Below are 17,905 nucleotides of genomic sequence, written 5' to 3'. Positions count from 1 at the left end.
ATCAGTATCCAGAAAATGTTGACTACAGAATAGCACTGCAAGATCTAGAGACCCCTGGAGAGATGTTCTCTCAGGTTAAAAAAACAAGGGGGTTTTAATGCATGTTTTTTTCCACTTTTGTGGGGATCCTGGGCTATCGCCAGCAACTATGGAGTGTTCATTATACATCTAGTTTCCTATTCAAGAGCCCATCTATACATTATTGAATTGCATCCTTTCTCATTTTATTTAGCTTAATTTAATTTTAGGCTGTAGACGTATCACTTTCTTGTACCTAGGTGCCCCCCCCCTCCATCTCTAGAGCTTCTGCACGAAAAAAACAAAACTCAAAAGAGAACAAGAAAAAGACCCAGTCCCCTGTGTCACCATGTCTCCTTGTCTGTCACACAGGATCGGAGTAAAACCATCCTCCTTCCAGTCCCTGCTCACTGTTCTCCCCCTTTGAACATTAGATCTTGTCAACTCATATCACGCCACTGTGAAGGCAAAATCTCAAGGACAGATCCTCCAGCCAAAATGCACTCACACACAAACCCCCATGCACGTGCAGGCAGCACTTGCCCTGGATAATAATTAAGGTGCTAAATATAGACATGTTTGGGGCTTCTGAATGTTTCCAGGAAGACAGGGGGATGACGGGTGAACAGAGGCATGTCTTCTAGGCTTTTTGTAGGAATGTGCAGAGAACCATTTGCCTCTTTAACTGGATTTCCCAATAGACTCAGCGGAGGTGGGAAAAGTGCAGCATGCATGTGCCCCTGGGGCCATTTTGTCACACACACACACACATACCCCAAGGGGATCCAATATTCACCACCAAATGTTCTTTGGGGGATGTGGAAAACATTTTCACTGCATCTCGGGCCCTTCTATGTTCATAAGAGTGCTTTGATTAGAATGAAGAAATCCAGAACCGGTATCCAAACACTTCTTTTGTGCCCCGAATGTCCCAAAGGGTCACTGCTTGGGGGCAAAACATAACTTATTTTTCTTTGTGGTGGAAGTGCATCACCAACCCCAACTCTACTATGGGACTAATGCTTTAGACTCCCAGTTGCCCACCAAATATATGTTAATTTGAGACATGGCTGACTTTCATGGGCAGTTTATTTAGCATGCAAATCTTTCTTTCAATTGTATGCCGGATAAAGCACATATGATGAGTGTGACTGGCATGGACTGACAGATGGAATAAATGCTGTGTGTGTGTTATTATAAATATCTATTTGGCACTGTTAGTATTGATCAGGACGTTTTCTCTGGATTTCTTTCTACTTGGCTCAGTTTTGTCAAGTTCTCATGTTCACTCCTTCCAGAAAATATTCCAAAATTCAAAATGTTGGTGCACATGTGAAATTTCCAAGCCTTGCCCAAGTGAAGACAGGAAGCATGGAGAGGCAGTAAAGATGGCAGCAGTCTCAGGCCCAAGGATATGATCTCTTACACACTACCCCATGTCATTGAAAAATTTGGAGGGTGAGTCTCCCAAAGCCTTCCAGAGTCAGTTGAAATGTACATAATATTCTTTTCCCCAAGGTCCTTTCAATATTAATGATTGCTCTGTGTGAGTCTCCACCATTGTCACAACTGAACCCTGTGGACCACCCTCCTCATCTCACTTCAGCAAATTAGAGTTTGGGGAAAGAAGAATGGGTTGGATCTTAGGCCCCTTCTACACTGCCCTTATTTCCCAGGATCTGATCCCAGGTTATCTGCTTTGAACTGGATTATATGGGCCTCCACTGTTAGAAAATATGAGATAAGCAGATAATCTGGGATTCGATCCTAGGATATAAGGACAGTGTAGAAGGGGGCCTAAGACACCACCTTGTTTGGTGCTCAAATCATAATCAGCAAAGTACAAACTGTTAAATTTATATCCCTTTTCAGAAATCCATATTGTGAGAATTCTGGCAATATCCATCATTTTTGGAAGGGGCCAGAGATCCCTCTAATTCAAAATGTTGTCTCCAGCATCAACCCATACCAGTAAGAAACATTTCAGGTAATCATAAATAGGGAGATCCTTTACAATTTTATATTGTAAATCGCCTAGAGCATCGTGGATGGAGGGCGATTAATAAGTAATTAAATGATGATGATGATGAGATGAAAGAAAGCAATGTTATGCCATTTGTCCCTTTCAGTGTGGAACAAGGTTTATTTTCATCTATCCCTACTTCATTTTTTTTTTTGGAAGCTAAAAAAAATCCACTAAGCACGCTCTAAAAATCATGAATGGCTGGTGGGGACATTTGCATGTCAAAGTGACATCCTAGACAAAGAGCTGGAACATGCACGCACGTCTCAGAGCAAAGACTTCCATCTTTTAACCTTCAACCCAAAGGGTGTGAATGGGGGATGTTTGGAATTCAGCCGCTCTGTGAGGTTCCTGAGTTACTAGGAAATTGCAGGATTTTGCCAGCAGAGGGTGTGTTTGCCTTTATCACAATGACCTCTCCCAAAGCTAAGCGCTTCCTGAGGACCAAAGCTTCCAGGTCAAGCTCAGATGGCCTTGGATGCGACCTTCTCATATTGTCTTCCCTCCCGCCTTGCTTCTAGCCTTTGTCCAAGATCCTGAGTTCCTGTTCCCGGATCCCCTGGAGTGGATACGCAGCACAGCTGTCCCTTGGTCTCCACCCAGCACTGGCTCTGATTCACTGTTGTGCTGGTTACTGTGGCTGGATTGTCTTCCTAGTTCTTGACCCTGGCTCTCATCTGTTTCCTGTTTGCCCTCCTTCTGGATCTCTCTGAAACTGTATAGGCTGCAACTTTGTAGCGAGGCCATGATTTCCCTGAAGCTCATAGAGCAGCCTACATTTAAAGGAGGCCATATACCAGTTCCCTGAACCTGGATTGTCTAATTTGCGTCTGAATCTTTAGCTACCTAGAGAAAATCCCATCCACCCTGCCTTGCAGGCTTTTTAATAGTTTGCTACCCATACATATCGTACAAAGAAGAACATAAAAGGTATTTCATGTCCTCTGGGTTTGGGGATGAGAACTTTGACTTCTCACAAATGATCGTCATCGAAACCTTCATGACCACCAATCTGTTTCAAATTTGCAAAGCAAGGCGCAGACTCAGCATCTCTTAAGATGTGAGGGTTAGATATAACTAATCTGTATTAATTAGGCAGCGAGGTATGTCTCTGTAATTAACTACAACTAATCTGCATTAATGTAAGAAATGCCTTGCTGGGATAGATTATGGCTCAACTCATTCAGCAGACAGGAATGAATAGACTGCTGCCTAACCTCTACACACTCCCTACTCCCAACATAAGAGAATTCACTGGAGAAAGGACAGTCACAATTTCTCAACAGTCCCTTATCCCGAGAGTATGTTTGACTATGTGGAATTAATGGCTTCCAATATGGATGGTTTTAAAAGAACTGATAAAGTCAAGGAGAATGGGACCATCAATAGCTATTATTCAGTACTAATTTCGGCATTTAGTTTCAGTATCAATATGTTCAGCCCTGTGTAGCACTTGGATGAGACTGCTAATGAATACCAAGTGCTGTAGGCTTATATCTCAGAAGAAGGAACTGGCAAAAAGCACATCTGTGTATTTTTTGTTTAAGAAAACCCTATGAAATTGATGGGGTCACCATTAGTCAAAACGTAACTTGAAGGAACATACACACATGTGTAGAGCACAGAAAGAAAAAGAGCCTTTGCTGTACTGGCACCATCTCTGTTTCTCTTCTTTTCTAATGAAGTTGAAAATTGAATGTGGTCAGCTCAAGTTTAGAAAGTAATGAACATTCATATTCAGGAAGGCATTTGAATCTCTAATGTTGCCCTATATGTTCTGCATTGCTGATGCTACTCTGTGTTCTATAATGGGCACTGCTGCACTGGAAAGGAGCTAAAGAAATACAGCCAGTGCTCCACATTTGCTACAGTCATGAGCACACAACTCTTGCAAAAGTGAAATTAAAAAAAAATTAACCTCTCTACAACTCTCTAGGAATCTCCACCAGATGTTGACCACAGAATGGCATTGGAGAACCTATACATTCCAAGAAGGGTTCTCTTGGAATTTAGTTCTTTTAGCATGACTCTACACTCAACCTTTAGCAGAGGTTGGCCACAGAGTCATACTGGAGGGCCTAGAATTCCTAGAGAAAACATTTTCAAATAATCAAATCCGCAAAAGTAAAACACAGAAATGAAGAGGGCCAAATGTATTCAGCTTCTCTTCTTAATTTAAAGCTCTTTCAGGTTGACTATTAGGATATCCTTCTTTAAAAAAAAATAACAGATGACAAAATCAAACCATAACTTGAAAAGGTGGAGGCACATAGAACTTGGGGGCTAATCCCTTGAGTCAATGTTTTCTCCCACCCACCTATTCACCTAGTGGGTTGTATCTCCTCACCTTTGGCAGCAACCTTTCCTCTTTGCATTCCTCCTCCACATTTATGAGATAACCTGCAGTACCTGTCTCCACGTGGGGCACAAGGAGACAATCGAGTCATCAGCAGAGAGTTGCCAAGGAATGCTTGGCACCAAACCTATGGCTCCCTCCTTCTCCCCAGTGAATCATCTCCATCGAAACCCAGCCCCCGGATCAGCAGCCCCACCCTGCTGGAGCTTCCTTCCCTTTGCCTGGAGATGAGGATGTCCTAATTAAATTGCTGAAATTCCACAGGTGGTTTCGAAGTTCCTTTGCTTCACTTTTTGTACTATCTGGGCTATGGAGCTCACAATGGCACATTGAAAGAAAAGAATGGGGGTACTAGATCTGGATTCTCACATGGGATTTGGATCTGCTAATATTGTTCCAAGAGTTTGGAAAGGTTACGTTTTTAGACTTGAGTTATCCTACTTAGCATGAAGTTCTAGTTCAAAAAACTGTTCAAGTTCTGTTTCTTTGCACAGTACAACCACTGTATCCAAAGGACTGGTACTCATTGGTTTCATCGACTGGATCTGACAAAATATGGCCCCCTTGAAATAGGTCCCCCAGGCCTATTGTATGCTTCTTCTGAACATTATTGTGCTGCGGATAAAACAAACCCTACTGAACAAGTACTTTCGAAAGGGGATTTTTTTTTAATTTTTTTTTTGGAGCACAGGTAAGTGAAACCAGGGATATTAAAGGCGTTTGTACTGTCCTTGCTTTCAAATCTCATTTGACTTCAGTCATACTCAGTGACAAAATTATGTTCTGATAAATCCAGAACGGAAAAAAAAGAAAATGGAAATGTACCAAAATGACATCAACCGGTGTTTCTGAAGAGAGATATTTGCATGTACGGTAACTTACTTTCAAGAGACAGCATTGTGTAGTGGTTTCAGCACTGAACTATGACTCTGGGGCTGTTTCTCAACCTGAGGGTCAAGACCCCTGACGGGGTCGTGATTGGGGTGTCAGAGGTGTCATCAAAGACCATCAGAAAACATATGTCTGATGGTCTTAGGAACCCCTTTAACAGAGAAGGCTGAAGATCTCTCCACCTGTCCTTCTCTTCAAGGTCTACTTTCCCCAAATTCCACCAGTGTTCAAATTTGTGCATGTTGAGTATTCATGCAAAGTTTGGTCAAGATCTATCATTGTTTGAGTCCACAGTGCTCTCTGGATATAGGTAAACTACAACTCCAAAACTCAAGGTCAATGCCCACCAAACATTTCCAGTATTTTCTGTTGGTCATGCAAGTTCTGTGTGCCAAGTTTGGTTCAATTCCATCATTGGTGGAGTTCAGAATACTCTTTGATTGTAGGTTAACTATAAATCCCAGCAGCTACAACTCCCAAATGACAAAATCAAGCCCCCCAACCCCACCAGTATTCAAATTTGAGTGTTCCAAATTTGGTCCAGTGAATGAAAATGCATCCTGCATATCAGATATTTACATTAGGATTGCCATATGTTGAAACAATGTGAAGCGCACAGCAACAATGACAAAGTTTTCTTTCACAAAAAGGTCTACTTTGCTAGACCATTTTAACATCAAAATACTCTTGAAAATGTCCTTTTCACAACAGATTTTATCTTGCCTCTCAACAGAACGGTCCTCAAGGCACTGACATTAAATTGTAATGCCAATATGCATGTATACAAAAATTCCCAAAACCACAGTGCCTAGCAAATCTTTAATTCAACCACATTTTATCTTAGCAAAGAACTGATGCTAATCAGGAGTCAATGAGTGTTCCTCTCAGACTGCCAGTGGCACCTATGTCTTCCAGTCTGGCAAGTGCCTGTTGTGGGTTTCAGAGATACTTGGAAGCAGCACAAAGTTAAGCCACCAACAGAACTCAGCACATTTCCAGAGACAGCCAACCCTGAAATGATGATGGGGTTTCCAAGGAGCAAGCTTCTTCGTGCTTTTGAGCACCTCAAAAATGTTGTGGGACACTCAATCATGAGCCCCTGCCTCTTCCTCAGATCAGGATGGATGAAACTAAATTTGGGCTAAAGGGCAGTAAAATGTTAAGGGGCCAATTCATGCACACTCTTTGTGGTTTCAATCATCTACAGCCCACAGACCAAGGGCCAAAAGTGAACCAAAGTCATGTTATTACAGAACATACTTTGCTTTCTCTGCAGAGCTTGGAAAGGTTCCTTTAAAAAAAAAAAAAGACTACAATTTTCAGAAATCACCATATTCCTGAAGGATCCTCAAAAACAGTGTCCAACCTATAGGAGACATTTAGTCCTTCTGGCAATGCTACCGTACCAACTCTATCTCAGTTGCTAACTGTAGCTATGGTTCTATAGTAGAGCATATGCAAGGAAAACTTTATAATCTGTTCACCTTAGGGTCAAAAAAAAGTTGGACATTATTTGAGGGCCTGCAACTATCACGCTTAACAAAAAAAGTGTTATTTGGCCCCTTGCCTTTCGAGGTACAGCTCCATAGCCCATAGCAAATACTCCTTTCTGAAGCTTCAGTGTACTGTTAATACCAAGCCAGGTGAGCCAATAGCTTGAATCAAAATAAAGCAGGATTCCTAAATCCCTATTCTCAGCTATCCCACCCATACTGCTTTAACTCATAGTTCCCAGCTGCTGACCTTTACATGCCCTCCTGCTTGGAGAGAAGAAATAGCCCAGACTCCTTCAATAACTTCTTTTATTCTTCCCTGAGGATCTGCTCCAGACTACCGACACAGACTTGACTGTTGTCTGGAGTTTGGGAAGAATGACCAATATCTTATAAGGAGCATAGGAATCATAAACCCACCTTATGCCAATGTATGTCCATTTATTTATTGGCTCTTGTGAAGGTTGGTACTCTCTTCCACCCTTCACAATGACCCCAGAATTCATAGTTCTATTGCAACAGCCTGGTGGAAAGTATGGAGATCAGAAAAGCATCTTGCTATGTCCCCAATAATGATTAAATCATTAGCTAAAACCTTTGGAGGACCTACAGCTATCTCAACAGATATCATCATTTTGTATCCAGCTATCACAGTGGTTCTCAACCTGTGGGTCCCTAACAGCTGGTAAACCGGCTGGGATTTCTGGGAGTTGTAGGCCAAAACAACTGAGGTTGAGAACCACTGAGCTATGGGACATATCCAGATGCTTCTGTGATCCCGCCCCAACCTCTCCATCTGTGCTCCAATAACTGTTCTGGTGGGCTATCGACACAAAACTGAATTCAAAGGCAGGTCAGAGCAGGGAGATATGGAAACTTTACAATGGGGTGTCCTCTGATTATACTTCCTGTCTTATAGCCTTGACCAAGACCTTCTCTAAAACATCAATAATAAAAACATTTCTTGACAATGTGAGAGTTCTGGGATTCTTTCCACAGAGAGCAATCTTGGGTTACAGTATGTTGGGACGTGGGGAAGAATAAGTCTAAGAGCCAACTTTTCAATAACTGTGTAAAATGGGGATGGGATGGAAAGAGAGAGGGAGGAAGACAGCCTTTTGTCCAAAACATGAAATACAACAGTCATCTCTTTGTAGAGATGAAGCTGACGCTGCAGAAAAGGACAGATGGGGGAGAACGGTTTAATGCATATCCCACAATCCCATCTCCTCCCAGTCCTCCAATGCCTTTTAACTTATCTGGCAGAGGATCCACTTTCCCTTTCTGAAATGACAAAAGGGGAGGGGAACGGTGGGGGGGGGGAGGTCTCTGGTCTGCGGGAGCCGGAAAGCTGGCTCTCTCTCGCAGAGACAGCACTTCCACGCCAGACATTTCATCTGAATGGAATGGGACATCAGCAAATAGCTCCCAGGAATTTGGAACTGTGCTAAGGGTATGAGGTAGATCTATGGAGGGACAGGAGTGGGGGCAGGGCCCTGAGATCCTAAAATGAAGGCTGTCTTGCATCGTCCTTAGTACGGTAAAGTAGGGATGTGGATATGTGACCTTCGAGATGTTGTTGGATTATGGCTCACATTAATCATCGTTGGCTAGGGGATAAGGTTGCCACATGTAAGACTAGAAAGGGTCCATGTACCTTTAATGGTTGTGTAGAAGAGGGGTTTCCAGTCATTGCTGGAAACCTCTGTTTTACAAAATTATTAAAGGTACAGTAACACTACTCAATTTTAAACCTGCCCATCATAGCTAGAGAAACTGAGTCCAATAGGAACGACAGCAGGAGTGGGAATCTCATTGTCCTCCATATTGTTGAATGCAACTGCGAGCATTTACTATCAGCTTTTGTAGTCAAGGTGTCTTAAAGTTGCATTCCAACAACATCTATTAGGTGACACTATCTACAGATTTTATTGAAAGGGCCACTAATTCTCTCGACTTAGAGAAAAGTCAAATTTTAAAGCCTACAGGGAGTTGATCCAGTGGGGCCAAATAATGCAATGGTGTCATGTGTGAATACATTTGCATTACCAGTTTTTTGAGATGGGCTCAGAAGTTCCAGCCAACAGCAGAGCCCAGAAATGTTACCTTTCTGGACCACAACTCCACACATTTCCAGCAGAAACAATAACCATGCTGGCTAGGAAGTCCTAAGAGTTATAGACCGAAAAAGGAACTTCCCCAAGCTGGTCAGTGATACACATTGTGTCTTAGGTACGGGTGGCACTGTAGCTATACTTTAGGACCTTTAGGCCTTGAGAAACAATAATTAAAACTAATTGCATATTTATATTGTTTAGCAAAAGGTATGAAATGGTTGGGATGAGTGAAGAATTTCACCTCTGGTAATTGAGAAATAATTACCTGAGACTTGGAGAAAGAAAGATAGTCCAACTGACTTAAATAGCCTGCTTAGACTATATTATTAGGCTGGGCACCACATATTTTAATAGCAAAATTACTTATAAATTATGGGTTTAGTGAGCAAAATTGCATAGAAAAATATCTGCAAATATTTTTATTCAGACTTCTTATATGCAAACGAATGCAAAAACTGGAGCAATTGAGCTTAGTGTTTAAAAATGAAATGAGCTGAAGTCCTGAGGGAAGTGGAAGCCAAAATCCTTTACTTCCACAATGGCTTCCTTTAATTAATTAATTCACTACCTAACTATTGCCTCTCAAGACCCAACGTACCAACGTACAATGGATAAAACCTTTTAAGACATACACAGATTAAAATTTTGAAAACAAACTAAAAATACTCCTTAAAACAAATGAAAACCTAACAGGTAAATCAACCAGACGGTTTCAAGCACCAAAGAACATGCAGACCAACACCCTTGCAGTTTAATCAGTGGAGTAATTCACATTCTGAGTTGTGGGTGTGCTCAAAACTGAATATTCTCTATGGGTGCGGGGAGGTAGAAATCTTCTTAGTTAGAAATAAAAGCATGTCTATTAAAAGTCTTGGACACCAGCCCTTCTGCCTGCATTTAAGGGCCAAATGATATGCAATAAAAGAGATCCACACATCTTGCTCTACTCGGCATAGCACACAGCTTTGCTATTAAGTCTGCATTTACTCAGAGTTTAAAATCAGCCTGTGTCTCGAAAGAACTTACAGTATATACTTGACCTCATGTATAAGTTGAGGGAAACATTTTGAGGCCAAAATTATGGGTTTTGAAAAAACCTGTGGGTAAGTCAAGGTTAAACTTAAGAGAATGTAAAAAAAGGATGTAAAGGACAAAGCAAAGGACAATGATGCCAAAGAATTTACAAAATTCCATCTGAATGGATGAGGAAGGGACTACAGTATAAATGCGGACTATGCAATGTATTGGGGAAGAAACCAGTAAAGGGAGTCATTCAAGCCAAGAGGGCTTACCACTGGACAAAAGTGACAGTGCCATCTCAGGGGGCAGTCACCCCTGGGCACCCCATTTTCCTACTCAGACACTACCCACCAGAAGTGTTATAGCAACAGAGAGAGTACAGGAGGATCAGTGCTTCTTTTAGATTCTCCCAGGATGGAATAAGTTCTCACCTTTTGTCACTCTACACAGAGAAGGGAATGGTTCCTTTTTTGATAAGAATTAAAATGCAGTACTTCCACCAACTCATGTGTAAGTCAGCCCAGGATTTTGGGGTCCATTTTGGGACCAAAATTTCTGGACTTATACGAAATTGCAAATAGTACCTGCAAGGCACATGTCCTTGCAAATTAACCAGTAGAATTTATGAATCTGTATGTACATTTAATACATCCAGTGTCAGATTTCTGCCAATCAGAAGATGGAAAGGCAAGCAACCCAAAGTTAGGCTATATTATTACAGATCAAGCTCCACCTGATTTCAGACAGCCTAGCCATGCTGTAAGAGTCAGAATGGTAATTAGACAATGACTTTGGACACCAGAGTTTAAATGCCTGTTTGACCATGGAAACCCACTGGATGACCATAGTAAAATCACAGGCTGACATGAAAATTTTCTGAAACAAATCTTGCCAAGAAAACCCAGCAATAGGTTAAGCTTAAGGTTTCTATAAGTTGAAAATGGTTTGAAGGCACACAACAATCCCTATATAGTTCGCGGACAGCCTTGTGTGTGGACAATGTACTGCTGGGTGTATCAAAAAAGCCCCTCCATTATTTATAATTATTTAAAAATATTTTAAAATTTAATAATATGAAAGCCTTCGACAACACAAAATCATTTCTCTCTCTCTCTCTCAGTTACCTTCTCTGTTCTCAGGATACATCACTAACTTCAGGGTGGAGAACAATGGTTTTCCTCAGTACCAGGTCCAAAATGCCTAACAAAGTGTAAATTGTTTTTGTTTTTTGTTTTTTTGCACCAATCCAATTTCTGTCTTTTTAAAGTTGAAGCAATCTAGAATGGTAGAAAAGAATCTAAACCATAACTCTTTCTTTCAGAGACTGCATTAGATTAGATGCAATGGACCAACCTAGGCAAGATACAACAGAATTCCAAATCCAATGGAAACTGCTTCTATATTGTACAGGGGCAACAGAAAAAATCCACAGTTCTGCAAGTTATATTGCCTTATAGATCACTAACAATACATCAGATTTAGAAAAGCTACAGAAGCCAATAAAACATTTCCTCTGAAAAAGGAGGCAGGAGGATACCCTAAAGGCTGGCAGGTAATAAATTTTTTAAAAGCTGTTAAATTCTTTAGCAACTAGATTTGCCGTGGGAAGCTTGCAGCAAACCTGTGGAATTTGCCATATATATCAAAGAATTCAGCAGGTTCATGTGGGTCAAAGAGAGTGACAGCAGAAAAATACTAAAAACAAAGGACAAAACAGTCAGGCCATTAAAAACTATCCACATTAACTCTGCTAAAGACCTGTAATAGAGACATGGGCCTAGTAGAGCAAAGATCCCATGTGCAATCCCTGGCATCTTCAAGTATGGCTGGGAAAGACTAGATTTCTGGAGAATATCTGGCCATAGGTGTTGACAATACTTGGCTAGATAGATCAATGTTCTGATTTGGTATTTGTCAGCTTCCTACATTTATTACGTAATATTTATGGATATATTCTGCCTTTATCTATGATGGAAATCAAGGCATCACTTAAGCCAAAGGTGTAAAACTTGTGACCCTCTATATGCTTGGACCTCCAACTCCCAGAAGCCCTAACAAGCTTGTCCAATGGCCAGGAATTCTCGGAGTTGAAGTTCAAAACACCTGGAGGGCCACAAGTTTGACACCATTGACTTGGGTGAATTTTCAAATAGCTCCTCATCCACGTACTCATCAGAATGAAACCAGCTTGGGTTCTCCAAAGGTACCATAAATGCCTCCAAGGCAATGCCTTGGAATATTATAGAATACACAGACTCACTCCGCAAATCTAAAAAGACATTACCTTCACGTTGGAATGAACCGCTGACTCTGGGGGGTAGACAATGAAGTGCCGGAGGGTGAAGCCGTAACCCCCCTGTGAGTTCTTGTGCAGCACCACTGTTTTAGGCCCCACCCAGGGAAAGGACTCCGCAGGTGGGGCATTGGCGTTTGTGGCCGTACCATCTCTCTGGCCCAGCTTTGGCTGTTGAGACACAAAAAAGAGAGAAGGAAAATATTAATTTAAGATGGAATTTGGAGCAGAATGAAAATCCCCTTTCCCCATCACTCTCACACACATACTACAGGACACTGCACTTTGGAAATACGAAGTGGTTACTATTAGTTGAACAAACCTATCTGAGACTGGGAGTGGATGAGAGAAAGGGTGGCTCAATGCTATAGAATCCTGAGAGTTGTTGCATGAGAACATGCTAAAAAATAGTAAAACCTTGCTTTAAGTCACTTGTTTTCTCCAAATATTCCAACATGGCAGAATTCATAGTTACTATTTCATATTAATCCCCAACATCACCATGTTAATTTAAGTTCTAATCCCTGTAGGATGGAAAGAAATTTCAAGAAATCTCTGCTTGAAGGTTGTTTTGTAAACCACAGAAGTCTCCCTTCCCCACTATTCCAGGAACAAAACCCCAGCAGACTGTGGCGAGAGGATGCTATGGAATGGGAGGAATGAAGGCATAGATATGATGCCTTAGGGGGTATGAAAAGATACGTTTTTTGAAAGCAGTGAGAAGGAAACAGTGTTCCAAATGGAAATTTTTTTCCAGTATCTCCATCACAACATAACTTCTTAAAAACAAAGAGCTCTATTACCACTTAATCCAGGCAGGTTTCAACAGTAGGAAGAAGCAAAGAAGACTTCCATCCAGTCTTTCCAAGTAAACTATGTTTCCAGATCTTACGGTAAAAGTCTTCCTACCAGGAGATACGAGATGTTGATATGGCAAGTCCACGTAAGAGTTCCCCCTATAACCACATTCCACTGGTAAACCATAGGCATGCAATGTTCAAGTCCAACGTGTAATCTAAAGGCTCACCATCTCGCTCCCGCCCGACTCCCATGGGATGCCAGAGGTTTGCAACATGACACTCTATACTTTAGAAGCGAATTATGCACCTCTTCGTCTCGCCAGCTCGAAACCAGATGGCTTTCAATTGCTTTGAGCCTTGCAATGAACTACAGTGCGGCAAGGAAGACCTCAAAGTATGATGTATTTGAGGCTAGCAGATTGTTTGTGCGAAAACAATCAAAGCCGGGCACCAAGAAAAACTGCATTCTGTGATCAGCATAATATTTATGTGCTCACAATACTTACACACTACCTTACAGCAAATTCTCAAAGCAGTTGGCTTGGAGCAGAACAAGATGGCTTATATGCATGTCTACGTTTATGGATTTTTCACATGTATAATTCCCAGACTAAGACAAAATGACAAACTCAAGGTGCATCTACACTGTAGAATTAATGCAGTTAGTTTGGCACCACTTTAATGTCCATGGCCTGATGCTATAGAATCGTGGGATTTGTAGTTTTACAACGTTTTTAACCTCCTTTGTCAGAGTGCTATTGCTTCACCAAACTACCAATTCCGGGATTCCATAGCATTGAGCCATGATCATTAAAGAGGTGTCAAACTGCCTTAGTTGTACAGTACAGATGCATCCCCTGTCATCTGGTAGTTTGAGTTTGTCTTTCTTAGGCAATGGAGCTAACAACAACCCTTCCTTGAAACACACATACCTTCGACCCAATCTAGAAGCAATACAATTATGTGTATTCACAATAATTAGCTTATCTAGCATAGCATCCTATTTGGTAGGGACAATGAAGTCTCAAAATTCCTCTTCAGCACATGATTTGCAATTTGGAAATTCATCTAAAGGCATCCTCATATATTAAAGTCTCACTTCGTAGTCTTAATGACTAGAAAACTACCTCTTTCTTCTTTTATAGAAAAACCTGAAATGTTCAGGATACTAAGCGCCAAAATGTAATACCTGGGTTTTAAAATAAAATGTATATCCCATCTTCCTTCCAATCTAGCTTCAGGTGTGATCATAGAATCATGCAATATTTACAGCTCAGCTTTGAAGAATGACAAAAAATCTGAAGAGGTTAAGAGACTAGTTATCTGATTCTTATCTCCTCAAGGATTGTAATATTTTGTGAATATATGTTCTAGCTGCTATTATTATTAAAACCATATACAGTAGAGTCTCGCTTATCCAACGTAAACAGGCCAGCAGAATGTTGGATAAGCGAATATGTTGGATAATAAGGAGGGATTAAGGAAAAGCCTATTAAACATTAAATTAGGTTATGATTTTACAAATTAAGCAGCAAAACATCATGTTATACAACAAATTTGACAGAAAAAGTAGTTCAATACACAGTAATACTATGTAGTAATTACTGTATTTACGAATTTAGCACCAAAATATCACGATGTATTGAAAACATTGACTACAAAAGTGCGTTGGATAATCCAGAAGGTTGGATAAGCGAGTGTTGGATAAGTGAGACTCTACTGTAATAAATTGCTATCAGTTAAGAACACAAAACACAGAACCCAGTTAAAAGAAAATATACAAGGAATACAAATTAAAACAACCAGTACATATACGATTTAAAACTCCGTAATTTCCAAAATACAGACTGGAAACAAAAAGATTATTTTTGAAGACATAATGGTCCAACCTTTTCATGAATGTTTTCTACAACTCCGACGATTTCTGTTGAATGCTCCTGAAGAAGGCCTTTCCCCATTTAGGCTAAAATATGTTGGACCTTTAAAAATAGCATAATTTAGCATCTCCTTGTTTCTTGCTTATATATGTAATTTTCGGGATACTCTCTACCAACTATAGATTGAAAAGATATCAGCAGAAGAATGCTAAGCTTCAGTGGGGAAAATTAATCATTTTAACCCAGAACGAGAAGAGGAAACTGTGAGGACACAGGATGCAGACGTAAGAGAGACTTCATGCAGGAACAGAGTCATGGCTTGTTGGGAAATAAGAGTCAAGGAAACAAGGGGGAAAGCTGACCATAAGAGGTTGTGATGGCAGTAGGGAAATAGGTGCTGAATACTGATATATTGAATTAACTCAACCATGTTTTTGGCTGGCTAGTCATAGGGTATGAGAAGAAAGATCAGGAACCCTACACAATTTTTCAAAAGGAACTCAAACCCTTTAATCACTTAAGCAGGTTATCCATCAACCTATCAATGACAGTAGTTCCCAAATTTATCTCTTCCTTCACGTTTCTATCCAGGAGAGGTAGGAGGAACTGTCATAAATAATGTTTTGAATGTGGGAGCAGGTAAAACTATGAACTAAAGGAATGTTTCAAAGAACTGCCAACGGGCAAAGCAACAAACAAGCAGGCTTGTTATGCAATACCACTTAGCAATTACATAGCCACAGGGATTTCTTACTGCATCTCTGTCGAGCAAAAATAAAAATAATACTCCCAGAAATCTCTGCTCCTCCAGGTTTTGAATTTTACTTACAGAATGTTTTACTAGGCAAAATGATAGCCCTTTCTGTCCTATGCAGTGGGCCTTCTGGATCCACATAACAGAGGTGTATGATTCCCCACAACCACGGACTGTTGTCCATGAATCATGGGTGTTCACCACCACTTAATAATATGACTATCTATGGGATTTTTTTATCCATGTACTGAACTCTCACAGATGTAGTGATCACACTGTACTTCATCTGCCTTATCTTTTACAATCCTAAAATGTTCACATTGTCTCATGGTAATTACAATCCGGTATAGCAATGGTTCTCAACCTGGGGTTCCCAAATGTTTTTGGCCTACAACTCCCAGAAATCCCAGATAGTTTACCAGCTGTTATGATTTCTGGGAATTGAAGGCCAAAAACATCTGGGGACCCCAGGCTGAGAACCACTGTAGTATAGACTACTGTAACTGGATGTGGGTCTCTAAAAGATCTTCTCCATCATGATTATTTGAATGTTTTCCTCACTCCCCATGTCAATGAATGCAAGCATCGACCAAATAAAAGCAGGACTGAGTCTGCACCCTACACCTCCTGCTTTGTATGCGAGTGCCCTTTGTGAGTTGCAAGGGTTACTTCACTAGCATGATGTGCTCTATCCATTACACACACATACACTCACCCTATGACTCACATCCCCTCAAACCCTTGACTATCCATTCCCTTCAAGAGCATGGAATACCTCTGGCTTCCACATCCAGGATGTGATGGCTGTTTTACACAAGTAAGTCATAATTTAATATCACCATTGGATACAGGGAACGCTACCCTAGAACATATAGAATGGACCAGGGCTTGGAAGGCATTCCCTTCGGGAACTGCTAATTTCAGCTGGCCAAACTGGCTGCAGAATTAGCCAGTATGGCAGGTACTTTTTCAAGTGTTAACATGGAATTCCCACCTTGACGGCTTTCAGATTTAGCAAAATTGTAGCCATATCCATATAGTCATCTGAACTTAATGACTATAGAGGGCATGACAGACTCTCCATGCATTGATTTATGTTCCAATAATTCAAGTACTGAATATGAATGGATCTGGTTTGATGGTCTCAGTAAACAAAGCAATAAAGAGCTAGAGACAAGAGGCCATAAAGGAACGTGATGGAGAGATCCAATGGGCCAGCCAAATTATGCCCCAACACAGCAGCTATGGGAGCCATTCCAACAATTATGAGGGCCAGTCCTATAATTTTAGCACTGACCTTGACCTCTGCAGGTGGATTCACAATAGGAACGCCTGCTAAATTTGTTCGGTTTGTGCTTTAATGTGAACTGCCCCAGTTGACATTTCCCAAAGTAGCATGTGATGCAATTATCCTTCAATTTTCACACAATGTCCAGTGTTGAGATCCCATCCTTTGATCAAAACAAGCACTCAAATGTGTAAATGAAAAGAAGTGCACAATATATATTAGAAGAATATCTTGCAATAAATTGTATTTGGAGAAGCTGTACAAAAACATGCACAAACTTCATATATATAGTCATGCATGTATTTATTTTCTTTTTAAATGTGAACTGATATTGGACACAGAACAGAAAAAAAACAACTTCTGCTTGACAAAACATGAAAATTAGAGAAAGCAAAACAGATTCATCTAATCCTATTTGCTAACAAAATAAAATGAAAACCAAAAAAACCTTTTCCCCACCCCACCCCAAGCTGCTTGAAATGGCTAAACTGGAACAAAAAGCATTAAATTCTATGTCGTAGCCCTTAGAATACACATTTTTCTGTTCTTTGTCACTGAGCCTTAATGGCTGATTTTTCTAGTAGCCATCTCCTCTAAAAAGGACAAACTATGAGACATTGAAGTGTCAAAATGCTACATATAATATAGTATAGATCTCTGAAGATGGTGAAAATGTGTTTTGTGTGACAACAAACTCCCCAGTAATGACAATCATTATCTGAGCTTGCGTGCACTAGGGAGATGCTCCCCACGGAGACTCAGCACGTACAAGACGGACTCCTTTGGCTGCTCATTCACCCACACAATATTCATTTCACCATCCCCACTGGTCTCCCAAGTGTCTCACAGGGATGAGTATCTTCACTTGTTCTCACACAATGGCAAACTCAACGTTCTTTTCTTTGACTCTCAGATTATATGAGTTCCCCAAGGGTATCCATGCTTGTGTTGACATATTGTGTGTCTGTAGAACTG

At 40.7% G+C, this 17,905-nt stretch overlaps 1 protein-coding gene across 7 annotated transcripts in view; it reads right to left on the bottom strand.

Annotated features, from left to right (window-relative positions):
• Nucleotides 1-17,905, bottom strand: part of arhgap23 (Rho GTPase activating protein 23) — a 224,433-nt gene that overhangs the window by 76,051 nt on the left and 130,477 nt on the right. For all 7 annotated transcript variants that reach the window (XR_010007237.1, XM_062984338.1, XM_062984339.1 and 4 more), the window contains exon 2: nt 12,203-12,382. Coding sequence is in view for 6 of the 7 variants with exons in the window: in XM_062984338.1 (XP_062840408.1) it covers nt 12,203-12,382 (180 nt within the window). In the remaining variant the exon portion in view is untranslated. The remainder of the gene's footprint in view (nt 1-12,202; nt 12,383-17,905) is intronic.

This window comes from Anolis carolinensis, chromosome 6, assembly GCF_035594765.1.
Source record: "Anolis carolinensis isolate JA03-04 chromosome 6, rAnoCar3.1.pri, whole genome shotgun sequence".
In the NCBI taxonomy this organism is placed as follows: domain Eukaryota; kingdom Metazoa; phylum Chordata; class Lepidosauria; order Squamata; family Dactyloidae; genus Anolis; species Anolis carolinensis.
The sequence above is the reverse complement of the archived record's forward strand: the minus strand, read 5'-3'. Positions and strand labels throughout refer to the sequence as shown.